The 18,839-nt window shown below is 38.5% G+C and overlaps 1 protein-coding gene across 9 annotated transcripts in view; it reads right to left on the reverse strand.

The window, feature by feature from the left end:
• The window catches only part of FLACC1 (flagellum associated containing coiled-coil domains 1), a 78,783-nt gene that overhangs the window by 26,452 nt on the left and 33,492 nt on the right, over positions 1 to 18,839 (reverse strand). For all 9 annotated transcript variants that reach the window (XM_054549646.2, XM_054549651.2, XM_054549644.2 and 6 more), the window contains 2 exons: positions 15,984 to 16,081; positions 15,718 to 15,770 (listed from right to left, as the gene is read on the reverse strand). In XM_054549646.2, the coding sequence (XP_054405621.1) occupies positions 15,718 to 15,770; positions 15,984 to 16,081 (151 nt within the window). The remainder of the gene's footprint in view (positions 1 to 15,717; positions 15,771 to 15,983; positions 16,082 to 18,839) is intronic.

An 18,839-nucleotide genomic window follows, 5' to 3' on the forward strand; every position in this document is an offset into this window, starting at 1 on the left:
TTCAGCCTCCTTAAACAAAACAATTATCAGCCAAGAATTTTGTATCCAGCAAAACCAAGCTTCATAAATGAAGGAAAGATACAATCTTTTTCAGGCAAACAAATGCTAAAAGAACTTGCCATTACAAAGGCAGCACTACAAAAACTGCTAAAAGGAGCTCTAAATCTTGAAACAAATCCTGGAAACACATCAAAACAGAACCTCTTTAAAGCATAAATCTCACAGGACCTATAATACAAAAAAAAGCAAAAACAAAAACAAAAACAAAAAAAACCCAAGGCATACAGGCAACAAATAGCACAATGAATGGAATGGTACCTCACATCTCAATACTAATGTTGAATATAAGTGGCCTAAATGCTCTACTTAAAAGATACAGAATGGCTGAATGGGTAAGAATTCACCAATCAACTATCTGCTGCCTTCAGGAGACTCACCTAACACATAAGAATGCATAAACTTAAGGTAAAGGGGTGGAAAAAGACATTCCATGCAAATGGACAACAAAAGTAAGCAGGAGTAGCTATTCTTATACCAGACAAGACAAGCTTTAAAGCAACAGCAGTTAAAAAAGACAAAGAGGGACATTATTTAATGGTAAAAGGCCTTCTCCAACAGGAAAATGTCACAATCCTAAATATATATGCACCTAACACTGGAGCTCCCAAATTTATAAAACAATTACTCCTAGACCTAAAAAATGAGATAGACAGCAACACAATGATAGTGGCGGACTTCATTACTCCACTGACAGCACTAGACAGGTCAAGAAGACAGAAAGTTAACAAAGAAACAATGGATTTAAAATATACCCTGGAACAAATGGACTTAAGAGATATTTACAGAACATTCTATCCAACAACCCCAGAATATACATTTATTCAACAGCACATGGAACTTTCTCCAAGACAGACCATATGATAGGCCACAAAACATGCCTCAATAAATTTAAAATTGAAATTATATCAAGCATTCTCTCAGACCACAGTGGAATAAAACTGGAAATCAACTCCAAAAGGAATGTTCAAAACCATGCAAATACATGGAAATTAAATAACCTGCTCCTGAATGATTATTGGGTCAACAACGAAATCAAGATGGAAATTTTAAAAAATTCTTCAAACTGAATGTCAACAGTGACATAAAACCTATCAAAACCTCTGGGATACAGCAAAGGCAGTGCAAAGAGGAAAGCTAAAAGCCCTAAACACTTGTATAAAAAAGTCTGAAAGAGCAAAAACAGACAATCTAAGGTCACACCTCAAGGAACTAGAGAAACAAGAACAAACCAAACACAAACCCAGCAGAAGAAAGGAAATAACCAAGATCAGAGCAGAACTGAATGAAATCAAACAAACAAACAAACAAAAAATACAAAAGATAAATGAAACAAAAAGCTGGTTCTTTGAAAAGATAAATAAAATTGATAGATCATTAGCAAGATTAACCAAGAAGAGGGAAAATCCATATAAGCTTAATTAGAAATGAAAAGGGACATATTACAACTGACACCACAGAAATACAAGAGATCATTCAAGGCTACTGTGAACACTTTTATGTGCATAAACTAGAAAACCTAGAGGAGATGGACAAATTCCTGGAAAGATACAACCCTCCTAGCTTAAATCAGGAAGAATTAGATACCCTAAACAGACCAATAACAAGCAGTGACATTGGAATGATAATAAAAAAATTAGCAACACAAAAAAGTCCAGGACTAGATGGATTCACAGCAGAACTCTACCAGACATTCAAAGAAGGATTGGTACCAATCCTATTAACACTATTCCACAAGATAAAGAGGGAATCCTCTCTAAATCATTGTATGAAGCCGGTATCACCCTAATACTAAAAACAGGAAAAGACATAACCAAAAAAGAAAACTGCAGACCAATATCCTTGATGAACATAGATGCAAAAATCCTTAACAAAATACTGGCTAATCGAATCCAACAACATATCAAAAAGATAATCCACCATAATCAAGTGGGTTTCATACCAGGGATACAGGCTTAACATACTCAAGTCAATAAATGTGATACACAACATAAAAAGAATTAAAAATTAAAATCACATGATCATTTCAATAGATGCAGAAAAAGCATTTGACAGAATGCCTTATGATTAAAACTCCCAGCAAAATTGGCATACAAGGGCCATACCTCAATGTAATAAAAGCCATCTATGACAAACCCACAGCCAAAATCATACTGAATGGGGAAAAGTTGGAAGCATTCCCACTGAGGACTGGAACATGACAAGGATGCCCACTCTCACCACTCCTCTTCAACATAGTACTGGAAGTCCTAGCCAGAGCAATCAGACAAGAGACAGAAATAAAGGGCACCCAAATCAGTAAAGAGGAAGTCAAACTGTTGCTGTTTGCTGATGATATAATTGTATACCTACAAAACCCTAAAGATTCCTCCAAAAAGCTCCTAGAACTGATAAAAGAAGTCATTAAAGTTTCCAGACACAAAATTAATGTGCACAAATCAGTAGCTCTGCTATACACTGACAGCAACTAAGGTGAAAATCAAATCAAGAACTCAACCCCTTTTACAATAGCTGCAAAAGAAAAATAAAATTTTTAGGACCATACCTAACCAAGGAGGTGTAAGACCTGTACAAGGAAAACTATAAAACACTGCTAAAGAAATCATAGATGACACAAACAAATGGAAACACATCCCATGCTCACTGATAGGTAGAATCAATATTGTGAAAAAGATCATACTGCCAAAAGCAATCTACAAATTTAACGCAATTCCCATCAAAATACCACCATCATTTTTCACAGAACTAGAAAACATCCTAAAATTCATATGGAACCAAAAAAGAGCCCACATAGCCAAAGCAAGACTAAGCAAAACAAAACAAAGCAAAACAAACAAACAAAAAATCAAAAAACAAAAAACCCAATAAATCTGGAGGTATCACATTACCTGATTTCAAACTATATTATATGGTCATAGTCACCAAAACAGTATGGTACTGGTATAAATATAGGCACATAGACCAATGGAACAGAATAGTGAACTCAGAAATAAACCCAAATACTTACAGCCAACTGATCTTTGACTAAGCAAACACAAATATAAAGTGGGGAAAGGACATCTTATTCAACAAATGGTCCTGGGATAATTGGCTAGCCACATGTAGGAGAATGAAATTGGATCCTCATTTCTCATCTTACACAAAAATCAACTCAAGATGGATCAAGGACTTAAATCTAAGACCTGAAAATATAAAAATTCTAGAAGATAACATCAGAAAAGCCCTTCTAGACATTGGCTTAGGCAAGGATTTCATTACCAAGAACACAAAAGCAAATGTAATAAAAACAAAGATAAATGGCTGGGACTTAATTAAACTAAAGAGCTTTTGCATGGCAAAAAGAACAGTCATCAGGGCAAACAGACAACTCACAGAGTGGGAGAAAATCTTCACAATCTATACATTTGACAAAGGACTAATATCCAGAATCTACAATGAACTAAAACAAATTAGCAAGAAAAAACAAATAACCCATCAAAAAGTGGGCTAAGGACATGAATAGACAATTCTCAAAAGAAGATATACAAATGGCCAACAAACATATGAAAAAGTGCTCAATATCACTAATGATCAGGGAAATGCAGATCAAAACCACAATGAGACACCACCTTACCCCTACAAGAATGGCCATAATCAAAAAATTAAAAAAAAAATACATGTTGGCATGGATGTGGTGAACAGAGAACACTTCTACACTGCTGGTGGGAATGTAAACTAGTACAACCACTATGGAAAACAGCATAGAGATTCTTTAAAGAACTAAAAGTAGAACTACCATTTGATTCAGAAATTCCATATATATATGATAGAATACTACTCAGTCATAAAAAGTAATGAATTAATGGCATCAACACAACTTGGATGAGATTGGAGACTTATTCTAAGTGAAGTAACTCAGGAATGGAAAACCAAACATTGTATGTTCTCACTCAGAAGTGGAAGCTAAGCTATGAGGATGCAAAGGCATAAGAATAACACAATGGATTTTGGGGACTCGGGGAAAGAGTGGGAAGGGGGTGAAGGATAAAAGACTACAAATTGAGTGCAGTGTATACTGCTCGGGTGATGGGTGCACCAAAATCTCACAAATCACCACTAAAGTACTTACTCATGTAACCAAACACGTCCTGTTCCCTAATAACCTATAGAAATAAAAAAATTTAAAAATATATAAGGCTACAGTAACCAAAACAGCTTGGTACTGATACAAAAACAGACACATAGACCAATGGAACAGAATAGCAAACTCAGAAATAAAGCTGCACACCTACCCAACTGATCTTCAACAAAGTAGACAAAAACGAGTGGTGGGGAAAGAGTTCCCTATTCAATAAATGATGCTGGGATAGCTGGCTAGCCATATGCAGAAAAATAAAACTGGACCCCTACCTTTCACCATATACAAAAATCAACCCAAGATGCCTTAAAGATTTAAACGTAAGACCTCAAACTCTAAGAATCCTAGAAGAAAACCTAGGAAACACCATTCTGAACATTCTTGGGAAAGAATTTATGACTAAGTCCTCAAAGGCAACTGCAACAAAAACAAAAATTGACAAGTGGGACCTAATTAAACTAAAGAGCCTCTGCACAGCAAAAAAACCCAACAAAGTAAACAGGCAACCTACAAAAAAAGAGAAAATATTCACAAACTATGCATCTGACAAATGTCTAATATCCAGAATCTATAAGTAACTTAAACAATTGAACAAGCAAAAAACAACCCCATTAAAAAGTGGGCAAAAGACATGAACAGACACTTCTCAAAAGAAGAAGAAATCTGTTTGTGTTTTTCCAAAATAGCAGATTAGAGGCATTGCTAGCATACTTCTCCCACCTGGAAAAACAAAATAGTTGTAGAGATTCACACTGAACCTTTTTCAAGGAGCAATGCAGAAGCTGAACAGGAAAACCAAAGGAATCTACAGACCCTTTGAAAGAAGCAGGAGGCTGCAGGTTACACTGTGAATCAGGTGAAGGGCTGTGAGTTCCCAGAGTGTGAGAGGGGGGACTCACCCTGCATTACTCCTGGAATACACACCCCCACTGCGGACCCTGAAAGTCCAGACCATGGGAGAAGGCCTAACCCTACCCAGCACAGGAACAGACTTGGGGAGGGATGTGGAATATAAAAGTGGGAGCAGTGGCAGGAAGATTCTTGCACACACTCCCAGATTTCAGCATGGACAGAGGGAAGCCATTTCTTACTGTTCCTCACAGGGAACCCTGTGGAGGACAGTCAAAAAGTTCAGGCAGTGGTTGCAGGTTGAAAGAAGCCTCCAACTGGGTTTCATGATATAATCTTAGGTGGGGATGAACTCCCTTGGCCAGGGCCAGGGTGGAGGAGAGTGCAAAGTGGGCTGCAGCCATGAGTGCAGGAGCTGCCAGTGCAGGAACTGGGTGCCTAGCTTTGCAGTGGATGGGGGAGGGGTTTGGCCTGAAAGCTGTGATTGCTATCTCTGCAGGGAACATATATGACTCAGGACAGTTGCAAGTTCTGAGTGCAGGCTAACTGGAAGTTAGCTTGCTGCTGCCAGTGGAACACTGTGTATCTGTCTTGCCAAGTGCATGGGATCTGTGTGGGGCTCACAGCCACCTGCTTCTCCCCACTCTGCACAAACCCTTCTGTGTGGCAAAGGCAGCAACACTGCCTTTTGGAACATCAACCCAGTGGCCTGAGAACCACTCCCATCCCCTGACTTCCACAGGGGCTGCTGCTTGCCCTGCACAGGGAGACTCAGAGTGCAAACCCACCTGAACCAACCCTCACCTTGCTTTGCCCCATCACCTGCCCTGGTAGTTTAACACAAAGGACAGAAACTCTTGGGGGCTATATAGCCCCACTCATTGCCTGAGAAACCAGAGTAACCCCTCTGGACAACATAAAGCAAGCAAAAGTCCTGTTGCTACTATTGCAGCTGGTTCTCTTTTGCAAGCACCACTTCTTGGCTGGAGGCCAACCAACACAGTCCATTACAGCATCTCCTGGTAGAATAACAATGCACCTAGGAAGAAGATGGCTGTGTAATCTCAGCTATCACCACTGCCTGCACCACTCTGGCTAACCAGGAGGTCCTGAGTTTGTCCACATGACCAGTTCATTACTACTAAAACCAGTGTTTGAGAAAGCCAACACACTAAGGCTATCAATAACTAAGGACTCTCACAGAGTCTATTACCCGGCCACGCCCATTAGAACTGGTACTGCTACCCACTGTTGGGAGACTTGAAGAGAGGTCACATCACTGGATCCCTTGCAGATATTCCCTAGCACAAACTTGGAGTGTGGTACCTTCACTGGGCAGCTAGACCCAGAGACCCTGTTCCCTTAGGAGTGGGATTCCCCTGATACTAGGGGAACAGGGAGTGCACCACATCAAGAGAACACCCCGTGGGACAAAATAATCCAGACAGCAGGACTTAAGAACCAGATCTTTCTGCTGGTGGGAAGTTTCTTTCAGCAGAGGCACAGTTGCAGTGCTGGGCTCAGCAGGAAAAATCTTCAGCAATAACCCAACAGACAGACAACCCCCACACCCATTGTCTACCACTGCAGGCACAGTTGGAGCTTCTCCCATTGGAGCTCAGTGTGAGTGCAACTATAGACAGCCTTTCTGGAAGACATCAGGGTGACTGCATCCCCATAGGAGGGGAACCCTCTAGGTTCAGGCTTGTATGAGAGACGGTCACAATTTTTCTCTATTTGGAACATCAAAATTCCTGCAGATGAAAAGAGGTGCCTGTCTGGAGATGAAAAGCTGGAGCACTGAAACAGGAGTGTGTCTGAGAGGGATAACTTTCCTGCTAACCTGGCAGGGGAGCTGAGGTGGCTCCAACCCTTACCCCTGGTAAGACCTCAGTGCAACTCACTCCTCCAGCCACCTCTGCCAAGGCTGAGACCTCTGCCCATCACTGGGTATTGCATTTACCCACCTGCTTTAGCCACAGCTGATTCCTGCCCAGGGACACCTCCCCTACTGGCCTGAAGCTGGAACCATCAAACTAGTAAATAAAACACTGGAGAAAAGGCCGGGTGCCGTGGCTTATGCCTGTAATCCCAACACTTTGGGAGATTGAGGTGGGTGGATCACTTGGGGTCAGGGGTTTGAGACCAGCCTGGCCAATATGGTGAAACCTTGTCTCTACTAAAAATACAAAAATTAGTTGGGTGTGGTGGCAGGCACCTTTAATCCCAGCTACTTGGGAGGCTGAGGCACAAGAATCACTTGAACCCAGGAGGTGGAGATTGCAGTGAGATCACGACACTGCACTCTAGCCTGGGTGACAGAGTGAGACTCGGCCTAAAAAAAAAAAAGAAAAAAAAAACTGGACAAAAATACATAAATAAAAAAGGGCATGCCACGGGGCAATGAGATAAGCTTTAAGAGACCTCTATCATTACAGCCCCATAGGAGACAGTGATCTTGCTGATATACCAAGCACATTGCTACTACAACCAGCATCTAAGAAAGCCACATAAAAAAACTCTCTATAACCAAGGAACTATTACAGAGTCTTCACCCCTGAAAGCACCAAAAACCAAATTAGGCCATAATATGATAAGCATTAAAGTCACATCCTTAAGTGGAAAAAAGAAATTAAAAAACAAACACAAAAAGAAACACAGTCAAATCAAACATAAATTCAAGGATAATTAGAAGAAATAATCTACCCAAATGAGGAGGAACCAGAAAAGTAACTCTGGTAATATGAAAAAACAGGGTTCTATAACACCCCCAAAAGATAACACTAGCTCTCCAGCAATGGATCCAAAGCAGGACGAACTCTTTAAAATACCGTATAAAGAATTCAGAAGGTCAATTATTAAGCTACTCAAGGAGATTTCAGAGAAAGATGAAAACTATTATAAATTTAAAAAGCATTTCAGGATATGAATGAAAAATTTTCTAGAGAGATAGATATTATCAAGAAAAAACAATAAGAATTTCTAGAAATGAAAGACACACTTAGGGAATTACAAAATGCAGCGGAAAGCTTTAACAATAGACTAGAACAAGTAAAAGAAAGAATTTCAGAGCTTGAAGACAAGGTTTTTAAACTAATCCAATCAGACAAAAATAAAGAAAAAAGCATCAAAAGAAATGAACAAAGTCTTCAAGAAATATGGGATTATGTTAAACAGCCAAACCTAAGAATAATTGGTGTTCCAGAGGGAGAAGAGAAAATAACAAGTCTGGATAACTTATTTGAGGGAATAATTGAGGAAAACCTTCCTGGCGTGGCTAGAGATCTAGATATCCAAATCCAAGAAGCTCAAAGAACTCCTGGGAAATTAATTGCAAAAAGATCTTCACCAAGGCATATAGTCATCAGGCTATCTAAACTCAAAGTGAAGGAAATAATTCTAAGAGCAGTAAGACAAAAATATCAGGTAAGCTACAAAGGAAAACCTATCAGAATAACAGCCGACTTCTCAGCAGAAACCTTACAAGCCAGAAGGTATTGGGGTCTTAACTTCAATCTCCTTAAACAGAAAAAACTGTCAGCCAAGAATTCTGTATCCTGTAAAACTAGGTTTTGTAATTGAAGGAGAAATAAAAGTCATTTTCAGATAAACGAATGCTGAGGGAATTTGTCACTAGCAAACCAACACTACGAGAAATGCTACCAGCCTGGCCACATGGCAAAACCCAGTCTCTACTAAAAAATACAAAAATTAGCCAGGTGTGATTGTGCATGCTTGTAATCTCAGCTACTCGGGAGGCTGAGGCATGAGAATCTCTTGAACCCAGGAGATAGAGGTTGCAGTGAGCCAAGATTGCACCATTGCACTCCAGCCTGGGTGACAGAGCCAGACTCTATCAAAAAAAAAAAAGAAAGAAAGGAAAGAAGGAAGGAAGGAAGGAAGCAAGGAAGGAAGGAAAGAAAAGAAAGAAAGGTGGGCTAAAAGGAGTTTTAAACATTGAAACAAAAGCCAAATATGCACCAAAATAGAATCTCTGGAAAGCTTAAAACTCATGAAGTTTATAAAACAATAACAGAATGAAAAAAGAAAAACTATATACATAACAATTAACATGATGAAGAGAACAGTACTTCACATCTCAATATTAATGTTGAATGTAAATGGCCTAAATGCTCCACTTAAAAAATACAGAATGGCAGAATGGATAACAAAAATCACAATCCAAATATCTGCTGTCTTCAAGAGACTCACCTAACATGAAAGGATTCAAATAAACTCAAGGTAAAAGGGTGGAAAAAGATATTCCATGCAAATGGACACCAAAAGCAAGCAGAAGTAGCTATTCTTATATCAGACAAAACAAACTTCAAAGCAACAACAGTAAAACAAGACAAAGACGGTCAATATAATGATAAAAGGATCAATCCAACAAGAAGATATTACAATCCTAAATTTACATGCATCTAACACTGGAGCTTGCAGATTCATAAAACAATTACTACTAGACCTAAGAAATGAGATAGACAGCAACACAGTAATGGTGGGATACTTTAATATACCACTGACAGCACTAGACAAATCTTTGAGACACAAAGTCAACAGAGAAATAATGGACTTAAATGACATGCTAAAACAAATGGACATAACAGCTATTTACAGAACATTCTACCCAAGAACTGTAGAATGTATATTCTTCTCATCAGTACATAGAACAGTCTCTAAGAATCTAGGCCATATGCTAGGTCACAAAACAAGTCTCAATAAATTTTTAAAAATTGAAATCATATGAAGTATCTGCTCAGGCCATAGCAGAATAAAACTAAAAATCTACTTCAAAGGGAATCCTCAAAACTATGCAGATACATGGAAATAAAATAATCCATTCCTGAATGATATCTGGGGTAAACAGTGAAATCAAGATGGAAATTTTAAAAAATTTTGAATTGAATGATAATGACACAAGTTATCAAAACCTTTGGGATAGGTGGGGTGTGGTGGCTCATGCCTGTAATTCTAGCACTTTGGGAGGCCAAACAGGTGGATCACTTGAGGCCAGGAGTCCGAGACCAGGCTGGCCAACATGGTGAAACCCCATCTTTACTAAAAATACAAAAATTAGCTGGGTGTGGTAGCAGGCACCTGTAGTCTCAGTGTCAGCTACTTGGGAGGCTGAGGCACGAGAACTACTTGAACTTGGGAGGCAGAGCTTGCAGTGAGCCAAGATGGTGCCACTGCACTCCAGCCTGGTTGACAGAGTGAGACTGTCTCAAAAAACTAAAAACTAAAAAACCTCTGGGATACAGCAAAAGCAGTGCTAGGAAAGTTTATAGTGCTGAACGCCTGCATCTAAAAGTCTGAAAGAGCACAAATTGACAACTTAATATCACACTGCAAGGAACTGGAGAAACAAAAAAAACTAAGCCCAAAGATAGAAGAAGAAAAGAAATAATGAAGACCAGAGCAGAACTAACTGAAATTCAAACAAAAAATACAAAAAGATCAATGAAACAAAAAGCTGGTTCTTTGAAAAAATAAAATAGACTAGATTAGCCAAGAAAAGAAGAAAAGATTAAACAAGTAAAGAAGAGAGAGAAGATCTAAATAAGCTCAATTAGAAATGAAATTGGAGACATTACAACTCACAGAACCACAGAAATACAAAAGATCACTTGAGGTTACTGTGAACACCTTTTTGCATACAAACTAGAAAACCTAGAGGAAATAGACAAATTCCTGGAAACGTACAACTCTCCTGTATTAAATCAGGAAGAAACAGAAACCCTGAACACGTGAATAACAAGCAGCAAGATTGAATCAGTAACTTAAAAATTGCCAAGAACAACAAAAAAAGACCAGGACCAGATGGATTCACAGCTGAATTCCACCAGATGTTCAAAGAAGAATTGGTACCAATCCTACTGAAACGATTCTGAAAGATTGAGAACGAGGGAATCCTCCCTAAATCATTCTATGCAGCCAGTATCACCCTGATATCCAAACCAGGAAAGAACACAACAAATAAAAAAAAAAAAAACCTACAGACCAATTTCACTGACGTTGAACATAGATGCAAAAATCCTCAATAAAATACTAGCTAACCAAGCCCAATAGCACATCAAAAAGATAATTCAAGTGGATTTTGTCCCAGGGATGCAGGGATGGTTTAACACACACAGGTCAATAAATGTGATACATCACATAAACAGAATTGAAAACAAAAAACATATGATCATCTCAACAGATTCAGAAAAAGCTTTTAAAATCCAGCATCCTTTATAATTAAAACTCTTAACAAACTAGGCATAGAAGGGACCTACCTCAAAATAATAAAAGCCATATATGACAAACCCACAGCCAACATCATACTGAATGGAAAAAAGTTGAAAGCATTCCCCTTGAGAACTGGAACAAGACAAGATGGCCACTTTTCCCACTCTCATTCAACATAGTTCTGGAAGTCCTAGCTAGAGCAATTAGACAGGAGAAAGAAATAAAGGGCATCCAAATTGGAAAAGAAGTCAAACTATTGCTGTTTGAAGATTATATAATTGTATACCTAGAAAATCCTAAAGACTCCTCCAAAGACTCTAAGATTTGATGAATGAATTCAGTAAAGTCTCAGTTTACAAAATCAGTGTACACATATCAGTAGCACTGCTATACACTAACAATGACCAAGCTGAGAATCAAGTAAAGAATTGATACCCTTTTACAACAGTTACAAAAAAATAAAATACTAGGCCAGGCACAGTGGCTCATGCCTGTAATCTCAGCACTTTGGGAGGCCGAGGCAGGTGGATCACCTGAGGTCGGGAGTTCAAGACCAGCCTGACCAACATGGAGAAACACCGTCTCTACTAAAAATACAAAATTAGCCGGGCATGGTGGCACATGCCTATAATCCCAGCTACTAGGGAGGCTGAGGCAGGAGAATCACTTGAACCTGGGAGGCAGAGGTTGCGGTGAGCCGAGATCGTGCCATTGCACTCCAGCCTGGGCAACAAGAGTGAAACTCCATCTCAAAAAAAAAAACAAAAAAAAAAACTTAGGAATGTACTTAATCAAGGAGGTGAAAGATCTCTACAAGGAGAACTATAAAACACAGCTGAAAGAAGTAATAGATTATACAAACAAATGGAAATGCATTCTATGCTCATGGATTGGAAGAATCGATATTGTAAAAATGACCATACTGCCCAAAGTAATCTTGCATTACAGATCCAATGCAATTCCCATCAAAATACCAACATCATTTTTCACAGAATCAGAAAAAAAATTCTAAAATTCATATGGAACCAAAAAAGAGCCAGAATAGCCAAAGCAATACTAAGCAAAAAGAACAAATCTGGAGGCATCACATTACTAGACTTCAGATTATACTACAAGGCTATAGTTAACAAAACAGCATGGTACTGGTATAAAAGTAGGCACATAGGCCAAGGAAACAGAATAGAGAACCCAGAAATAAAGCCAAATATTTACAGCCAAATTATCTTTGGCAAAGCAAACAAAAACATAAATTGGGGAATGATACTTTATTTAATAAGTGGTGCTGGGAGAATGGGCAAGCCACATGTAGAAAAATGAAACTGGATCCATATTTCTCACCTTATACAAAAATCAGCTCAAGATGGATCAAAGACTTAAATATAAGACCTGAAACTATAAAAATTCTAGAAGACATTAGAAAAACTCTTCTAGTCATTGGCTTAGGCAAATAATTCACGACTAAGACCCCAAAAGCAAATGCAACAAAACCAAAAATAAATAAATAGAACCTAATTAAACTAAAAAGCTTCTGTATAGCAAAAGAAACAATAAACAGACAACCCACAGAATGGGAGAAAATATTTGCAAACTATGCATCTGACAAAGGACTAGTAATCAAACAAGGAATTCAAACAAATCAGCAAGAAAGAAACAAATAATCCCATTAAAAAGTGGGCAAATGACATGAATAGATATTTCTAAAAAGAAGATATACAAATGGCCAACAAACATGAAAAAGTGCTCAATATCACTAATCGTCAGGGAAATGCAAATTAAAACCACAATGAGATACCACCTTACTCCTGCAAGAATGGTCATTATTAAAAAGTAAAAAACCAATATATTTTGGTGTGGATGTGGGGAAAAGGGAGCGCTTATATACTGCTGGTGGAAATGTAAATTAGTACAACCTTTATGGAAAACAGTATGGAGATTTCTTAAAGAGCTAAAAGTAGATTTACCATTCAATCCAGCAATCCCACTACTGGATCTCTATCGAAAGGAAAATAAGTCATTATATGAAAAAGACACTTGTACGTGTATGTTTATAGCAGCACAATTCACAGTTGCAAAGATGTGGAACCAACCTGAGTGCCCGTTGACTAATGAGTGGATAAAGAAAATGTGGCATATATACACCATAGACTGCTACTCAGTCATTAAAAGGAATGAAATGTCTTTTGCAGCAACTTGGATTGAGCTGGAGGCCATTATTCTAAGTGAAGTAACACAGGAGTGGAAAACCAAAAACTGTATGATGTCACTTAAAAGTGGGAGCTAAGCCATGAATATGCAAAGGCATATTCATTAATGAACTTTAGAGACTCTGAAGTGGGAGGTGGGAGAGTGGCTTGTGATAAAAAAAAAAAAAAACTACACATTAGGTACAATATACACTACTTAGATGATGGGTGCACTAAAGTCTCAGAATTCACCACTATATAATTTATCCAGGTAACAAACCATTTGTACCCCCAAAGCTATTGAAATAAAACTTTTTTAAAAACCCCAAAGTAAAAAAAGTTGGAACAATTTTCTTTTCTTTTATATAATTTTTACATGTGTTAGCTTTAGGGTCAAATTTATTTCTTTTTTATTTTATTTATTTATATATATATTTTGAGACAGAGTCTTGCTCTGTTGCCCAGGCTAGAGTGCAGTGGCATGATCTCGGCTCACTGCAACCTCTGCCTCCCAGGTTCAAGCGAGTCTCCTGCCTCAGTTTCCTGAGTAGCTGGGATCACAGGTGCGTGCCACCATGTCCGACTAATTTTTGTATTTTTGGTAGAGACAGGGTTTTGCCATGTTGGCCAGACTGGTCTCAAACTCCTGACCTCAGGTGATCTGCCTGCCTCGGCCTCCCAAAGTGCTGGGATTACAGGCGTGAGCCACAGCGCCCGGCCTATGGTCAAATTTAAATGAGCTATTTTTAAATATAAACTTTGGATTTCTGAATAAAGATTTGATAAGTTAAAAATGGGCTGAAAACCTGTATTTTGAAATAAATTATAGAACCCCAGAATTCTAGAACTAAATCTACAGTTTTTCAACATTCTAAATGGAATTTCTTCTTTTTCACTTCTTTTTTTAACGTCAGTTTAATTGAGTAAAATGTGCCCTTGTTCAGTATACATTTAATGTGTTTGACCAATGGATAGCTATGGAACTACCACTACATCATCTCCAGTAATTCTCTCCTGTCCCTTTGTAGTCAACGCCTCCCCCAATCTCAGTCCAGCCCATGGTAAATACTAATCTGCTTTTTGTTCCCCAGTTTTTACTTTTTCCAATCATGTAAATATTTCATGTCATAAACAGAATGTAGTAGTGTGTAAAAAACAAGAAGACATACAAGTGGTCAGAAAACATAAAAAATGCTTCATGTCACTAATCATCAGAGAAATGCAAATCAAAAACCACAATGAGATACCAGCCGACACACATTAGAATGGTTATTATTAAAAAGTCAAAAAACAACAGATGCTGGTGAGGTTGGAGGAAAAAGGGAATGCTTATACACCATTGGTAGGAATGTAAATTAGTTCAGTCATGGTGGAAAGCAGCTTGGAGATTCTCAAAGAACTTAAAACAGAACTACCATTTGACTCAGCAATCCCATTACTGGGTATATATCCAAAAGAAAATAATTTTTGCTACCAAAAAGACACCTTCACTTGTATGTTCATCACAGACAATTCACAATAGCAAAGACATGGAATCACCCTAAGTGCCCACTGACAGTGGACTGGATAAACAAAATGTGGTACATATACCATGGAATACTATGCAGCCATAAAAAAGAACAAAATCATGTCCTTCATAGAAACGTGGATGGCCCTAGAGACTATTATCCTAAAGCCAATTAACACAGGAACAGAAAATCAAGTGCCATGTGTTCTCGTAGACACTGGGGGCTATTGGGAGAGAAGAAGAGGGGGAAGGGTGGAATAACTATTGGGTACTATGCTCGCCAGCTGGGTAATGAGATCATTCATATCCCAAACCTCAGCATCACACAATAACTTGTACATGTATCCCCTGAATCTAAAATAAAAGTTGTCTTTTTTTAAAGTTCATTCTTTTTGACCAAGCACTCTACTTCTAGAATCAAAGATATTCAAAGTGGTATTATCTGTTACAGCAAGCAATTGGAAACAACTCAAATGCCCAATAATAGGGGAGCAGTAGAATTTTAGAACCCAATGGCAATTTCATTAGGATAATATCAAGTCATTATAAAGGAGGGAAAAGTTTCTTATATGCTTGATAAAGAAGATATAAAAATATATATAGATGTTATACAATATACAATATAATCTCAACTGCAGTTCTAATAAAGTACAAATATTAACAGGGGTTGTCTTTGGGTGGTAATATTTCTCAAAAGCTCTAGATTTATCCCAATGTTAGCCAGGAATGAGCCTTCCTTCTCTTGTAATCCAACAGGGAGCTCTGTATCTCACCTGATATGTACGAAACATATTCTTCAAATACTTGTATTCTTTTCCCATCTCCTCTGGATAAAAGGAAAACAACAGGGTCATCATTAGTCTTCTGATATGCACATTTTCAAATTCATACGTGAGTTCTTCTGCACACCTTCCCCACCCCAAACTCATCACCAAGGTAGTAAAACCTTTGTGTGCCTCGGAAATCACCCTAGAAGCTTATTAGAAATGCCATTGCCTGGACCTTCATCCAGGGTCATTCTCCCAGGTCCCAGCAGTACCTAGCTTCTCTTGGGCAGCCAACTTCTCCGCCTTCAAGGCTGCTTTGTAGTTGTTCTCCAACTCACTGAGTTCTGCTTCATGGGCCTCTTTGAGCTCCCTGTGGGACCCCAGGAGAAGGCCGCAATCATTAGTAAAAAGAATTCTAGAGCTGAGCTGTTACCCTGATCTGATCCTACCCTCCACCCTCCCACAGGAAGTGAGGTTCTCACTTTTTTATTTTTAAAATTTTTAAATCTTTTTTTTTTTTTTTTTTAGTCAGGGTCTCACTCTGTTGCCCAGCGTGAGTGTGGTGGCATGGTCACAGCTCACTGCAGCCTCAACCTCCCGGGCTCAAGTGATCTTCCCACCTCAGCCTCCCAAGTAGTTGGGAACACAGGCATGTGCCACCATGCCCATCTAATTTTTTAATTTTTTGTAGAGATGGGGTCTTGCTATGTTGTCCAGGCTGGTTTCAAAGTACTCCTGGACTCAAGCAATCCTCCTGTGTTGGCCTCCCAAAGTGCTGGGATTACAGGCGTGAGCTACCATACTCAGCCTGAGGCCCTCACTTCCTGAAGCATTATCCTGGCATCTATCCAGAAAGGGTGAGGGGACCCTTTTCTACAACCATTGTTTTGAATGGAGCCAGCATGACCACAGATTCCCCTCTAATAATCAGCACAGTCTTGTCTATAGCTTGCTTGGGAAACTATGGGCTGCACTGACACCCAGGATAATTTTAGAACCCAAGTTTTCTCCAACCTCCATTCCAGGAAGTGATGTTGGCAGTGTTTATGATGAGTATTAAAATGAGTCCATATGAGCTATCAAGCTTGAAAAGACATGGAGGAAACTTAAAAGCATATTACTAAGTGAAGGAAGCCAATTTAAAAAGGCTACATAGGGTATGATTCCAACTATATGACATTCTGAAAAAGGTCAAACTATGGAGACAGTAAAGAGATCAGTGTTTGCCCGAGGTTAGGGGTGGGAGGTAGGATGAATAGGCAGAGCGCAGCAGATTTCTAGGGCAGTGAAACTATTCTGTATGACACTAGAATAGTGGATACATGTCATTACACATTTGTCCAAACTCAATGAATGTACAATACCAAGAGTGAACTCTAATGTCAACTATGAACTTTGGGTGATAATGATGTGTCAATATAGGTTCACTGATTATAACAAATGTTACCACTTTTGGGGATATTGATAATGGGGGAAGCTATGTGTGTGAGGGGGCAGTAAGTATATGGGAAATCTTTTATACTTTCCCCTCAATGTTGCTATAAACCTAAAACTCTAAAACTACTCTAAAAAATAAAGTTTATAAATAAATGAATAAGTACATAAAAGTTTATGGCTCAGCTAAGAGTGCTGTCTCTCCACCAGGATTTCTTTTTTTAATTATAAATTGGTAACATATAAATTTATGGGGTAAAAAGTGATGTTATGATTTGTGAATACAATGTGGAATAATGAAACCAAACTAGTTAACATAGTCATCACCTGAAATACTTTAAATTTTTTTCTTTTTTTTTTTTTGAGACGTAGTCTCTGGCTCTGTCCCCCAGGCTGGAGTGCAATAGCACAATCTCGGCTCACTGCAACCTTCGCCTCCTGGGCTCAAGCGATTCTCCTACCTCAGCCTCCGGGTAGCTGGGATTACAAGCACCTGCCATTATGTCCGACTAATTTTTGTATTTTTGCAGAGATGGGTTTTCACCATGTTGGCCAGGCTGGTCTTGAACTTGTGACCTCAGGTGATACACCCGCCTCGGCCTCCCAAAGTGCTGAGATTACAGGCGTGAGCCACTGCACCCAGCCTAAAAGTTTTTTTAGTGAGAACATTTGAAATTTATTCTTAGCAATTTTGAAATGTCCAATACTCTATTATTAACTGTATTTACTACTCTGTGCAATAGATCTAAGAAAATCCCATATTTCTCCTGCCTAATTGAGATTTTGTACTCTTTGACCATCATCTCCCTATTCCCCCACCCGCTAGCCTCTTTAACCACCATTTTACTCACTGTTTCTATGAGTTTGATTGTTTCAGATTCCACATATAAGTGAGAATATGTGGTATTTGTCTTCCTGTGCCTGGTGTATTTTATTTAGCGTAATGCTCTCCAGTTCCATCCATGTTGTCACAAATGCCAGAATTTCCTTCTTTATAAAGGCTGAATACTATTCCATTTTATGTATATACCACTTTTTCTTTATCCATTTATCAACTGATGGACCCTTAAGTTGATTCCATAACTTGGATGTTGTTAATAGTACTGAATTGAACAAGGGAATACAGACATCTCAACAAACTGATTTCAAATACTTTGGGTAAGCACCCAGAAGTGGGATTGCTGGATCATATGGTATTTCTATTTTTAGTTTTTTGAGCAACCTCCATACAGTTTTCCATAATGGCCATACTAATTTACAATCCCACTAACACTTTGTAAGTGTTTCCTTTTCTCCACATCTTCAACACTTGTTATCTTTCGCCTTCTTTATAATAGCTATTCTGATAGATGTGAGATTAATAACTCACTATGGTTTTAATTTGCATTTCCCTAATGATTAGCAATATTGAGCATTTTTTCATATGTCTGTTAGCCATTTGTATGTCTTCTTTTGAGAAATGTCTATTCAGGTCCCTTACCCATTTTGTAGTTGGATTTATTTATTTATGTACTTATTTTTTTATTATACTTTAAGTTTTAGGGTACATGTGCACAACGTGCAGGTTAGTTACATATGTATACATGTGCCATGTTGGTGTGCTGCACCCAGTAACTCGTCATTTAACATTAGGTATATCTCCAAATGCTATCCCTACCCCCTACCCCCACCCCACAACAGGCCCCGGTGTGTGA

This window comes from Pongo abelii, chromosome 11 (assembly GCF_028885655.2).
Source record: "Pongo abelii isolate AG06213 chromosome 11, NHGRI_mPonAbe1-v2.0_pri, whole genome shotgun sequence".
Classification (NCBI taxonomy): domain Eukaryota; kingdom Metazoa; phylum Chordata; class Mammalia; order Primates; family Hominidae; genus Pongo; species Pongo abelii.